This window comes from Pseudophryne corroboree, chromosome 11, assembly GCF_028390025.1.
Source record: "Pseudophryne corroboree isolate aPseCor3 chromosome 11, aPseCor3.hap2, whole genome shotgun sequence".
In the NCBI taxonomy this organism is placed as follows: domain Eukaryota; kingdom Metazoa; phylum Chordata; class Amphibia; order Anura; family Myobatrachidae; genus Pseudophryne; species Pseudophryne corroboree.
In genome coordinates this window covers 297482686-297496961 of record NC_086454.1, presented here as the reverse complement: position 1 = coordinate 297496961, position 14276 = coordinate 297482686, and the positions used below count along the sequence as shown (strand labels likewise).

General features: G+C 49.4%; 1 protein-coding gene across 3 annotated transcripts in view; it reads right to left on the bottom strand.

Annotated features, from left to right (window-relative positions):
- Window positions 1–253: 253 nt before the first annotated feature.
- Window positions 254–14276, bottom strand: part of TAT (tyrosine aminotransferase) — a 57311-nt gene continuing 43288 nt past the window's right edge. For all 3 annotated transcript variants that reach the window (XM_063945499.1, XM_063945500.1, XM_063945501.1), the window contains 3 exons: window positions 12676–12759; window positions 10214–10312; window positions 254–1244 (listed from right to left, as the gene is read on the bottom strand). In XM_063945499.1, coding sequence (XP_063801569.1) covers window positions 1101–1244; window positions 10214–10312; window positions 12676–12759 — 327 coding nt within the window. In that variant the 3' untranslated portion in view covers window positions 254–1100. The remainder of the gene's footprint in view (window positions 1245–10213; window positions 10313–12675; window positions 12760–14276) is intronic.

Below are 14276 nucleotides of genomic sequence, written 5' to 3'. Positions count from 1 at the left end.
ATTGATAGATATATGGGGCCGGATGTAATGCTGTGGGAGACAAACGGAATCTCGGAGCCCCGGCCATGGCCATCCAATCAGTTGTCTTCAACCCCAGTCTTGCTCATTCACTTACTTTAAAAATGTCCAGCTTGCTATACCTGGAGATTTCAGCGAATCACTGGTGGTTGGCTATTAGTCACATCCCAGGTAAGGGGTCTCCATGATTCTACTAATTGGGAAGGTCAAGAAAACAAATGCAAGGACACATGACCCGTTTACAATGAAAACAATATTTATTCATACAAAACACACAATAACTTATTTAATTTAAAATAGATATATAGTATAGGAAGACTGCATGCACTTAGAGAATGTGATATAGCACATATATGTAAAAAGTGACACTGTATGGAAGATTATGTCCAATGTGCTATATTGCACTATGGATAATGAGCAGCCGGGACAGCCGGCAAAAATAACATAAAAGGATTTCTCTCATCCTGTAATAAATATACTGGTAATGAACCACCTGAAGGTATAACTGGTAGCGTAAAGGAAAGGCACGCAGACTATATAATGAGGTTGTATAAAGTGGCTGAATAAAACATGTGCTGTCCTGTGACCTCTTAATACTTCTGTACTGTAGCGTCAGACATGGGTGACGCTAAGACAATTTTTGGTCTAGGCAGAGGTAAACGTCCTGCGGCACCTTTTCTGCAACAACGGCATGCTGAAATTAGTAGTTCAACAGCAGCTGAAGCTTCACAGGTTGCTTACGTGTAATCTAGGGAGGTATAGCCTGCCTACCTAAGTCCTAAATCAGGAGCACAGTATGTATTTGTGTAGACTTCTGATTATCAGATTTGCAATACGCTCCATTGGAACTGCTTATCTTGGGGTACACATTTGGTGGTCCCCAAGGGTAGCACACTGACATTTGGGAGTCCCCGTACAATGCCAAACTGACACTTGGGGGTGCTACCATGACAGCATGCTGAGTCTTGGGGTCACAGAACAATGGCATACTGACACTTGGATGCCAGCTGAAGGAGGCCTGGCAAGTGGAGTCATTGAGGATTAGCTGGAAGGCTCATATAGAGAATGTCCCAGGTTTTCATCTATTTGTCACATTCCAGGTCCAGTGTGGCCTCTCCACCCTGATAATGCTCTTTACAGAATTCCCGGATGCGTCGGCAGGCCTCAACCATCATTTCCTCTGGAACCGTGAGAACGACCCGGAAGTAGTTGGGATATTCAAAACACTGTAATGAAGGAATAAAGAAGAGATGAGGGTTGTAGGAGTTAGCACTGAGGCAACATCAGCAGTGGGGCCAAAACAAGCATCTCCCTTTTTTATTTTAGTCTCCTATACAGTCAAGGGCATAGCTACCATAGGTGGAGAGAGTGAAGCTGCTATAGGGCCCAGAACTGAGAGGGGCCAGCTTCCCTGTCACAGTTACATGTGTTATATACATTTTTCACCATTGGCAGGTACATAGGGGCCCTTACAAGATTTTGCCTTGGGGCTTACAATATATTTGGTTATGGTTCTAGGACTGTTCATTGTAATGTGGTATAAAATGAACTGGAGGGCATTCTAATGTTATATAATATGAGCTGGGGCACTGTAATGTGGCACAATATGAAGTGGAGACACTAAAGTGTGGAATAAAGTTAACTGGGGGCACTGTAACCTGGCATAGGGTTTGATGCTTGAAAACGTTTTTAGAGGTCACACTGCATTTTCGGAGGTTTGGCTGCTTTTTGCGTATGCATCAAGCTCCAGAATTAATTAACCCGATGGCTAATGCCATCTTAAGATTGCATTACTCAGTAGAAGCCTATGTGTGTCTTATCATACTCTGCCGTGAGAGGGATCCAACCGGATCTCTCCTAGCACCCCTCGTGGCGCATGCGTCATACAAAACATGCGCAGATGGACTCAAACCCAGAGTCCCCACACCGGAAAGGACAGCTCTCATTGGGAGAGTTGTCCTTTGCTATAATCATGCCTACAGTGTTAATCAGGGCAGCCATCAGGGGGGGACTGTGGGGACTGGTGTCCCGGGCCCTTACAGAGAGAGGGACCCACCTATTGCTGCTACCGCCGATACCTGGAGAGCTGCAACAGGTGTGTATAACAGCGGGCTGAGGCGCAGGAAGGACTTCTTAAAGCAAACCTTCATGTGCATTAAATCATTCCTGCAGGTCTGTTACGCTCCACCCATATGTAACTTCACGATGTATGACATCACATAGTGGTGGAGCAGTGCAGCAAAAAATTTTGTTGGGGGGGAGGGCCCTGTCTATTTTGTCAGTCCTGGGCCCCACGATTTCTGATGGCAGCCATGGTGTTAATAAACGCTAATATGCATGCGATGAGTCGCAGGATGCATCACATGCAAAATGCGAAGCTTGATGCATTCGCCCCATAATATGAACTGGGGACACTGTATTTTATAATGTGAATTGGGTATACTGTGTTGCATGCTGTGTACTGGCAGCCCTACAATGTGACATAATGTAAACTAGGGCACTACTATGGTTCAGAAAATAAACTATGGCACTACTAGGGGGCAAAACAGTAACTAGGGCACTACTATGGGGCAAAACAGTAACTAGGGCACTACTATGGTTCACAAAACAAACTAGGGCACTATTATAGGGCAAAACAGTAACTAGTGCAGTACTATGGTTCAGAAAATGAACTAAGCACTAAAAAAAAACATCCATGTGTTCTTATTTCAGAGAATAGGAACATAAATAATAAAGTTGCAGATGTTTGCTGTATAACTGGTACTGTGCTTGGAAAACTGGAACATGTGAGAAGTTAGAACCTATTTATGCTATGAAGCCATCCATAACTGGGTCATATCGACTTTTGGAGAAATACCAACATTTCCTTTTATACTCCATCTAAGATCAGAATGTGTTCTGCTTCTGCACAATGAAGCTGGCACAGCGTTGGCAGTGGTTGTGCCCTCAAATAGCATGCAGAAAATATACTCACTTAAAATGTCTCTAATACAGCTGTTAAAACTCTATTCTCATGATGGCAATACAGCTGGACTGTATAATGGGGGCATGGGAGCTGGACTGTATAATAGGAGCATGGGAGCTGGACTTTATACTGGGAGCATGGGAGCTGGACTGTATAATAGGGGCATGGGATCTGGACTTTATACTGGGGGCATGGGAGCTGGACTGTATAATGGGGGCATGGGAGCTGGACTGTATAATAGGAGCATGGGAGCTGGACTTTATACTGGGGGCATAGGAGCTGGACTGTATAATAGGGGCATGGGAGCTGGACTTTATACTGGGGGCATGGGAGCTGGACAGTATACTGGCAGCATATGAACTGGACTGAACAGGGGTCATGGGAACTGGATTGTGTACTGGGGGCATGGGAGCTGGACTGAATGCTAGAGGCATGTGTAGGAGGACTACATGCCAGGGGGGGGGGGGGGGGGGCATGGGAGCTGGACTATACACTAGAGGTAATGGAAGCTGGAATGTATGCTGAGGGGATGGGAGCTGCAATGTATGCTGGGACATGAGAAGTAGAATATACACTGGGGGCATGGGAGCTGGAATGTATGTGGGAGCATGGGAGCTACACTGTATACTGGGGACCAGGGGTGTAGCGAGGGTGGCTCCAGTGGAGCGCGAGCTCCGGGCGCTAAAAAAGTTAGAGGGCGCAGATGGGACTCAGAGACTAGCTGGTGAACAGGTCAGGCCAGTGTTGACAGCAGAAGACACTGACATCCAGCACATGGCGGAGCTCTGCCCAACCTCTTTATATGTCAACTGTCTGCTTGTAGCTGTGCAGCTGGGTTACTTTTGTCCTGCAGCCCTTACTGCTGCAGCACCTCTCTCTGCCTTGGATGCTGTAGCGCCTCTTTCTGCCCCAGCTGCTGCAGCACCACTTTCTGCCTCTGCTGCTACCAGAGGCGGATTGGCCATAGGGTCTACAGGGAAGATTCCCGGTGGGCCGACGCAACCGTGGGGCCTGTTTTGTTTGAGGACATGTGGTCCTATGTATAGACATAATGAATAAGATGCCAAATAATTTGCATATATGAAAATGACTTTGCCACTTAGCCTGTGATTGCAGATGATCTAGTGTATGCTCTGTCTGCCTGCTTGGCTGACATATAAGATTGAGTGAATAGTGATTGGGATACGGTTGGTGTAATAAGCAAGAAAATATATCTTTCTAAAGAATGATATAGTTTCCTAAATTCTAAAGGTGTATCGTATAATGGGGGTAATTCCAAGTTGATCGCAGCATGACATTTTTTAGCAGTTGGGCAAAACCATGTGCACTGCAGGGGAGGCAGATATAACATGTGCAGAGAGAGTTAGATTTGGGTGGGTTATTTTGTTTCTGTGCAGGGTAAATACTGGCTGCTTTATTTTTACACTGCAATTTAGATTGCAGATTGAACTCACCACACCCAAATCTCTCTCTCTCTGCACATGTTATATCTGCCCCCCCCCCCCCTGCAGTGCACATGGTTTTGCCCAACTGCTAACAAATTTCCTGCTGCGATCAACTTGGAATTACCCCCAATGTGTCCATAATATGTAATTTTATTTCCTTTTAACTTCCCCCTTGATGCTGGACATGTCCACTATCTGGAAAGTATTGGGGGGAGGGTGCTGCTGCCATGGCCCATGGCTAGACCTTACACCTCTGGTGCTGCCCATGTGGGGCCACTAGTACAAATTTTTCCAGGGCCGTTTTTTGTTCCCAATCCGCCCCTGGCTGCTGCAGACTTCTCTCTGCCCCGACTGTTGTAGCACCCCTCTCTGCCCCGGCTGCTGCAGAATCTCTCTCTACATTGATGCTGCAGCACCTCTCTCTCTGCATTAGAAGCTGCAACATAACATATATAAGTGGCTCTTTTGTGGTGTAACGTGTATAATGGGCTCTGCTGTGGCATAACGTGTATAAGTGGCTCTACTGTGGCATAATGTGTATAAGGGGCTCTACTGTGGCATAACGTGTATAAATGGCTCTTCTGGGGTGTAACATGTATAAGCATCTCTACTGTGTGATGTAAAGTTATTAACGGAAACTACTGTGCGGTATAATGTGAATTGGTACTATTCTGTGGTCACACCCCTTCCCCATGAATCCACAACCCTGTTTTAAACTTGGTGAGGGGGAAGGGGGGGGGGGGGCAGTACCCAGAGGAAACTTTCACCCTGAGCTCTACAAGGTCCTGTCACCAATTTAGAATTTTTAAATATTTTTACTTTCAAATGTAACATGCCACCACATGTTGGCCAGGCCCCCAATTCAGTACAGGGGAGGGGGCGCCAAATCATAACCTTGCTCCAGGCACCATGGCGCCTAGCTACACCTCTGCTGGGGACATGGGGTAGCTGTATTGTATTCTGTGGGCATGGATGAGCTGGTCTATAGACAGAGCCGGCCATAGGCATAGGCAAACTAGGCAACTGCCTAGGGCATTTGATATGCCTAGGGGCATCAGCAGCTTCTGCTGATTAAAATGATATGCGGCATGCCTATATTCTGTATGTAGCATTTCATATGCAGATACAGCCACAGTCTCACACAGTATATAGGCATGCTGCATATCAGTTTAATCAGCAGAAGCTGCTTGTGCATCCTAGCCACATAGCAATGCAAATAAGATGCATTTTCATTAAAAAAAAGTGCCCGACGTTAGCATTGAGGCAAGATTTGTGAGGACACATCTGTATCCAAGCAGAGGCAGAGGTCACTGTGTTAGTGGAAGTGTGAGTGCTGTGTGCATGTGAGTGGGTTGGTTGTGCAGTAGTGTTCAGAATATGTGTAAGGAGCATTATGCAATTAATTATGCAAAAATGCATTAATAATGTGCAACATATGTGTAAAGGGCCACTATGTGTGTCATTATGTGTATAAGGGCATTAATAATGTGCAGCATATGTGTAACAGGGTACTACTGTATGTGTGTCATTATGTGTATAGGGGCACTAATAATTTGCAGCAAATGTGTAGGGGCACTATGTGTGTCACTCATTATGTGTATAAGGGCATTAATAATGTGCGGCATATGTGTAAGGGACATTATGTGTAAAATGGCATTAATAAAGGTTGTCATAATGTGTAAGGTGCATTATGTTTATAAGGACATTAATGTGTCTCATATGTGTAAGGGGCATTACTGTGTGGAATTGTGTATAAATGTATTACTAATGTGCGGCATTATGTGTATAAGGTGCTCTACTGTGTGGCGTTGCATATAGAAAGGGCACTACTGTGTCGTCTAATGTGAATAAAGAGCAATAAGGTGTGGTGTAATGTGAATAAGGAGCAATTCAGTGTGAGGTAATGTGAATAAGGGTCTCTACTGTGAGGAGTAACATTTATAAGGTAAAGTGATACTGCTGTGGGTTGCAATATGAATTATGGACACTATCACAAGATAAAATGTGAATAAAGTTGCAGTACTGGCGTAATTGGAATTGGGGTTACTATTGTGTGGCCATGCCCCTTCCCAGCAAGAAGATGCCCCTTTTTGGGCTGTGCGTCAAATGTGCGAACTGTTCCTATTTAAAATATAGGGGGTACAAGGACTGCTATGGGTGAGGGGTGATGGTGCTGGGAAATAGGTGCAAGGTCAGAGGCAGAACCAGCGGTGGTGCTAGGGGACACCAGCCAAAATCTTGCCTAGGGCATCATATTGGTTAGGGCCGGCTCTGTCTATAGACTGGGGGCAAAGGGAGAATGACTGTGCTCTGGGGGCATGGGAGCTGTAAAGTATGTTGGGGGCATGGGGAACTGGCCTGTACACTGGGGGCATGGGAGCTGCACTATATACTGGGGCATGGGAGCTGTAAGTATGATGGGAGCATGGGGAGCTGGACTGTACACTTGGGGCATGGAAGCTGGAAAGTGTAGGGGGCATGGGAGCTGGACTGTACACTGGGGGCATGGAAGCTGGAAAGTGTTGGGGGCATGGGAGCGGGACTGTACACTGGGGGAATGGAAGCTGTAAAGTATGTTGGGTTGGGTGCATGGGGTATCGGAGCTGTAAGTATGTTGGGGGCATGGGGAGCTGGACTGTACACTGGGGGCATGGAAGCTGTAAAGTATGTTGGGGGCATGGGGAGCTGGACTGTATACTGGGGGCATTGGAGCTGTAAAGTATGTTGGGGGCATGGAGAGTTGGACTGTATACTGGGGGCATGGGAGCTGGACTGTACACTGGGGGTATGGGGAGCTGGACTGTACACTGGGGGCATGGGGAGCTGGACTGTACACTGGGGCATGGGAGCTGTAAAGTATGTTGGGGGCATGGGAGCTGGACTGTATACTGGGGGCATGGGAGCTGCACTGTTTACTGGGGACATGGGAGCTGGACTGTACACTTGGGGGCATGGGGAGTTGGACTGTATACTGGGGGCACGGGAGTTGGACTGTACACTGGGGGCATGGGAGCTGTAAAGTATGTTGGGGGCATGGGAGCTGGACTGTACACTGGGGGCATGGAAGCTGGAAAGTGTTGGGGGCATGGAAGCTGAACTGTACACTGGGGGCATGGAAGCTGGAAAGTATGTTGGGTTGGTGCATGGGGGTATGGGAGCTGTAAAGTATGTTGGGGGCATGGGGAGCTGGACTGTACACTGGGGGCATGGGAGCTGGAAAGTATGTTGGGGGCATGGAGAGCTGGACTGTATACTGGGGGCATGGGAGCTGGACTGTATACTGGGGGCATGGGAGCGGGACTGTACACTGGGGGCATGGGGAGCTGGACTGTACACTGGGGGCATTGGGAGCTGGACTGTATACTGGGGGCATGGGAGCTGTAAAGTATGTTGGGGGCATGGGGAGCTGGACTGTACACTGGGGGCATGGGAGCTGGAAAGTATGTTGGGGTCATGGAGAGCTGGACTGTATACTGGGGGCATGGGAGCTGGACTGTATACTGGGGGCATGGGAGCGGGACTGTACACTGGGGGCATGGGGAGCTGGACTGTACACTGGGGGCATTGGGAGCTGGACTGTACACTGGGGGCATGGGGAGCTGGACTGTACACTGGGGGCATGGGAGCTGTAAAGTATGTTGGGGGCATGGGGAACTGGACTGTATACTGAGGGCATGGGAGCTGCACTGTATACTGGGGCCATGGGAGCTGGACTGTACACTTGGGGGCATGGGGAGCTGGACTGTATACTGGGGGTATGGGAGCTGTAAAGTATGTTGGGGGCATGGGGAGCTGGACTGTACACGGGGGGCATAGGAGCTGTAAAGTATGTTGGGGGCATGGGGAGCTGGACTGTGTACTGGGAGCATGGGAGCTGCACTGTATACCTGGGGCATGAGAGCTGGACTGTACACTGGGGGCATGGGGAGCTGGACTGTATACTGGGGTCATGGGAGTTGCACTGTATACTGGGGGCATGGGGAGCTGGACTATATACTGGGGGCATGGGAGTTGCACTGTATACTGGGGGTATGGGGAGCTGGACTGTACACTGGGGGCATGGGAGCTGGAAAGTATGTTGGGGGCATGGAGAGCTGGACTGTATACTGGGGGCATGGGAGCTGGACTGTATACTGGGGGCATGGGAGCGGGACTGTACACTGGGGGCATGGGGAGCTGGACTGTACACTGGGGGCATTGGGAGCTGGACTGTACACTGGGGGCATGAGGAGCTGGACTGTACACTGGGGGCATGGGAGCTGTAAAGTATGTTGGGGGCATGGGGAACTGGACTGTATACTGAGGGCATGGGAGCTGCACTGTATACTGGGGCCATGGGAGCTGGACTGTACACTTGGGGGCATGGGGAGCTGGACTGTATACTGGGGGTATGGGAGCTGTAAAGTATGTTGGGGGCATGGGGAGCTGGACTGTACACGGGGGGCATGGGAGCTGTAAAGTATGTTGGGGGCATGGGGAGATGGACTGTGTACTGGGAGCATGGGAGCTGCACTGTATACCGGGGGCATGGGAGCTGGACTGTACACTGGGGGCATGGGGAGCTGGACTGTATACTGGGGTCATGGGAGTTGCACTGTATACTGGGGGCATGGGGAGCTGGACTGTATACTGGGGGCATGGGAGTTGCACTGTATACTGGGGGTATGGGGAGCTGGACTGTACACTGGGGGCATGGGAGCATCACAGTATACTGGGGGCATGTGAGCTGGACTGTACACTGGGGGCATGGGGAGCTGGACTTTATACTGGGGGCATGGGAGCTGCACTGCATACTGGGGGCATGGGGAGCTGGACTGTACACTGGGGGCATGGGAGCTGGAAAGTATGTTGGGGGCATGGAGAGCTGGACTGTATACTGGGGGCATGGGAGCTGGACTGTACACTGGGGGCATGGGGAGCTGGACTGTACACTGGGGGCATGGGAGCATCACAGTATACTGGGGGCATGTGAGCTGGACTGTACACTGGGGGCATGGGGAGCTGGACTTTATACTGGGGGCATGGGAGCTGCACTGTATACTGGGGGCATGGGGAGCTGGACTGTACACTGGGGGCATGGGAGCTGGAAAGTATGTTGGGGGCATGGAGAGCTGGACTGTATACTGGGGGCATGGGAGCTGGACTGTACACTGGGGGCATGGGGAGCTGGACTGTACACTGGGGGCATGGGAGCTGTAAAGTATGTTGGGGGCATGGGGAACTGGACTGTATACTGGGGGCATGGGAGCTGCACTGTATACTGGGACATGGGGAGCTGGACTGTATACTGGGGGCACAGGAGTTGGACTGTACACTGGGGGCATGGGAGCTGGAAAGTATGTTGGGGGCATGGGGAGCTGGACTGTGTACTGGGAGCATGGGAGCTGCACTGTATACTGGGGGCATGGGAGCTGCACTGTATACTGGGGCCATGGGAGCTGGACTGTACACTTGGGGGCATGTGAGCTGCACTGTATACTGGGGGCATGGGGAGCTGGACTGTACACTGGGGGCATGGGAGCTGTAAAGTATGTTGGGGGCATGGGTAGCTGGACTGTACACTGGGGCATGGGAGCTGTAAAGTATGTTGGGGGCATGGGGAGCTGGACTGTACACTGGGGCATGGGAGCTGTAAAGTGTGTTGGGGGCATGGGTAGCTGGACTGTACACTGGGGCATGGGAGCTGTAAAGTATGTTGGGGGCATGGGTAGCTGGACTGTACACGGGGGGCATGGGAGCTGTAATGAATATTGAGATGTGTTTTTTAAGGATTATAATGACTTACAGTAGCAGGGAGGCAGAAGACAGACTGTTCAGAGATCATTCTTTCTGTAAAATCAACATCACTCTCAAATTCTGGAAAATGTTCCATGTCAATCCCAACCTACACAACAGAGCAGAAGAACACGGTTTATTTTGTGCGTGACAAATGTGATACTGATTATTATCCTTAATGTTACCTGTCACCTACTGTACAGCCAATTCAGCCATTTTGTGGGCTACATATGTGTTCATTAGCTTATCAATTAAAAATTGGGCCAGTAACATTACTGATGTACATGACATAAGGAATGCACAAAGTGGTAAATTTACTAAAGCTTCTAAACCAGAGAATTGGTGATGTTGCCTATAGAAACCAATCACATGATGTCTATCATTTTCTAAAAGGCAATAGAGAAATGACAGACAGCATCTGATTAGGTTCTAGCAAATTGATAGACTGCATTCTCTGTGATGTCACTAGACCCTCATGAATTAACAGGCTGTATTCTCAGGGACATCCCATTATAAGGAATACTTTTTGGCCCAATAAATAGCTGCATCCACTGTGTCCAGGCAATAGGCATTCTCTGGACCTGTAGGGTGCATTAACAGAACATGCAATGGCCTCCTGAGTGTAGGATCTGGTAGGAAAAACACAGAGCACGTACTGCCCTGACAGAAGCTCTGCACTCACCATATGTATTATAGATACTCCAGGCTGCATTCTTTATACTTTATAAACAGGCAATGGGGGTCATTCCGAGTTGATCGTAGCCGTGCCAAATTTAGCACAGCTAGAATCAGGCACTCAGCACATCACAGGGTTAGTCCGCCCGCATGTCAGTGTCGCCCCCCCCCCCCCCTGCAGAAATGCAAAAGCATCGCACAGTGGCGATACTTTTGCATTTCAGGAGTAACTCCCGGCCAGCGCAGCTGCTGCGGCTGGCCGGGAGAACCTCCTCGCTGCCCGGGCCCCAGCAGCTGCGTGTGATGTTATGCAGCCGCCGTGGCCCGCCCCCCCCGACAATGGTCCGGCCACGCCTGGGTTGGCCAGACCGCGCCCCCTAAACGGCGGCTTAATGCGCAGCCGTCCAGCCCCCTCCTGCCCAGCGACCGCCTCTGCCTGTCAATCAGGCAGAGGCGATCGCTACAATACAACAGCCTTCGGCCGCCCAGGATGCTGCGGCGCCGGCGCATGCGCAGATCCGACCCAATTGCTGCGCTGCGATAAACTGCAGCGAGCGATCGGGTCAGCATGACCCCCAATGTTAGTTTCTTTTGCTGCAGCATCTGTTAAGCTGACCAACTGCACCAAAGTCTTCCCCATCTGGTCAGTACTACTCTATCACATAGAATTATAAATAAACATGGCAATTGCTATCACATTCGTTTTAAAGTCCATGGGTCTTTAACCTGTGGTCCTCCAGATGTTGTGTAACTACACATCCCAGCATGCCCTGCTCAGTTTTAGCATGCCTTAATAGCAAAACTGTGGCAGGGCATGCTGGGATGTGCAGTTCCGCAGCAGCTGGAGGGCTGCAGGTTGAAGACCCACATAAGACATGCTGGTCTGAGGCTCACCTGCACATAGGCTTTTACAGGTGAGACTCCTGCCAAGCATATCAGCTAAACACATAGGAAACTACCTGACACAAATTGAATTAAATAAGCTAACACTGGGATGCATGAGAAGATGTGATCACAAAACCATCAATTAATTAATTAATTATAAATGAATCAAATAAACAAAAGACATTGATCCGCTGCCCTCACCACTCCTAGATCTTGGGTGCATGTGGTATGTGACTTGATTCCTGGATGTATTCTCACTCTAGTGCCCTAATACGTGTTATATATTTCTTCCAAACCAAACACTGGGGGTAATTCAGAGTTGATCGCAGCGCCAAAATTGTTATCAGTTGGGCAAAACCATGTGCACTGCAGGGGGGGCAGATATAACATTTGCAGAGAGAGTTAGATTTGGGTGGGTTATTTTGTTTCTGTGCAGGGTAAATAATGGCTGCTTTATTTTTACACTGCAATTTCGATTTCAGTTTGAACACACCCCACCCAAATCTAAAGGGCCCTATACACAGGAGACATCTGTGCTGAGCGGTGCGGGGGAGGATGGGGGCACTCATTTCACCCAGTGGGTGAAATGAGCGACGTGCTAGATTGAGCCTGCATGCAGGCCAATCTAGCACCGGCGAGAGCAATGCGCATGGCCGCGCCTCGCTATTGCTGTGGGGGGTACACACGAGTGATCTGTGCTTAAAATCTAAGCAATCTAGTCAGATTGCTTAGATTTTAAGCATGGATCTCTCGGTGAGTACCCCCCTTAACACTCTGCACATGTTATATCAGCCCCCCCTGCAGTGCACATGGTTTTGGCCAACTGCTAACAAATTTGCTGCTGCGATCAACTCTGAATTAGGCCACTGTCTTTAATATGACATTGCCAAGTCTGGCCAGTACACTGCTTACCATTAAGTACATGGCTCCAGCAGGACGGACAGGGCAGAGTCCAGGGACAGAGGAGAGTGTCCTGTAGCACAAGTTTGCATTAGACTGCAAAATTAAAGTACACAAAAAGAAAACAACAAATTTTAATGCCAGTTCCAGAAAATCATTGACATAGAATAATAAGAAGCCAAAGTACACAGTGAGTGAGGTAAGATTACATCAGATAGTACTAATGACGGAGGCAGTAGTCGATATAACAGGCTAACAAAGGACATATATTCTATGGGTACCTCCCATGGGATCTGGTCAGGATCCTAGCAAGTTGAAATACCGATGCCAAAACCCCCGACACGACTTTGAATGCTGACACCGCAATCCCAAATAGGGTCAGAAGCCCAGCGGCGTATTCTAGACCGACAGAATACCGATCAAGCGTGTGCCTAAGGTTTAGGCTGCTGGGGAGAGAGTTAGGCTGCGGGAGGGGGCTTAGGTTTAGGCTGCAGGGAGGGGGATGGTTAGGTTTAGGCACACCCGGGGAAGGCTGCGGGGGCAGAGGGGGGGGGGGGGGGGAGGGTCACTGGCGTTTCTATAATGGGTGCACCTGAGTCCAGAGGGGGCCCCCACCACACACGCTGCACCCATTTTCTAAATACTCACCCCTCCAGAGTCCCGCGGCGACGTTCACGGCGGTGTTAAAGCTCTGTGAAAATGGCCCAGCGGCCATTTTCACGGAGTTCTGCGCATGCGCAGTAGAGAAATCTCATGGAAAATGGCCGCCGTGCCATTTTCCCGGAGATCTGCACATGCGCAGTAGAGTCTGAGCGCTCTAGTGCTCAGACTCTCCCCGCTGCCGGCAGAGAGGAGGGGGCCCGAACGGAGGAGGCTGCACCCGGGCCTCCTCCTCTCTTAAAGCGCCCCTGGGGAGGGTGTTAGGTTTAGGCTGTGGGAAGGGGGAGTTTAGGCACCACCAGGGAGGGATAGGCGGCAGGGGAGGGTTAGATTTAGGCTGCTAGAAGGGAGGGTTAGGGGCCCATTGGGGGATACTTACCTTCTCCCTGTCGGGATTCTCAACATTAGGATGCTGCCTGCATTTCAATCCCAACGCCCTCCCACATAGCTGGCCAACAAGATTAATGAAGCCTCAATAACTAGTAAGCATTAATAACTAGACCATCAGGGGTTAAAGGGTTTTCTTTACGTTTGAAGATAACATCTGAACTATAAGAAATGATGTATTTGCGTAAGGGATTGTGCTTACTAATAATACATCAGTTTATGTTATGAAAGCAGAGAATAGGCCTTAATGATCTAGATGTTTAGTTCTGATATGCAAGACGTGTGTAATTACCGTAAGGAAAGCAATGTAAACTGAGAAGAGAATTCTGTAACACATACGTTTGTTTCTTTTTTCATTATTTAAACTTAGCAGAAAGGGTTGGGGCTGAAATGCCGGCGTTTGGGATGACGGCGGACAAAAGAACGACCACCACATCCCGGTGTTAAGAATCCCTACAGGGGTTGGGAAAGTATGCTAACCCTAACCCTAACCCTCCCTTATCATCGCCAGCATTCCGAGCAGTGTCAGGATTCCAGCGTAGGTATTTCGACTGCGGGGTCCCGAA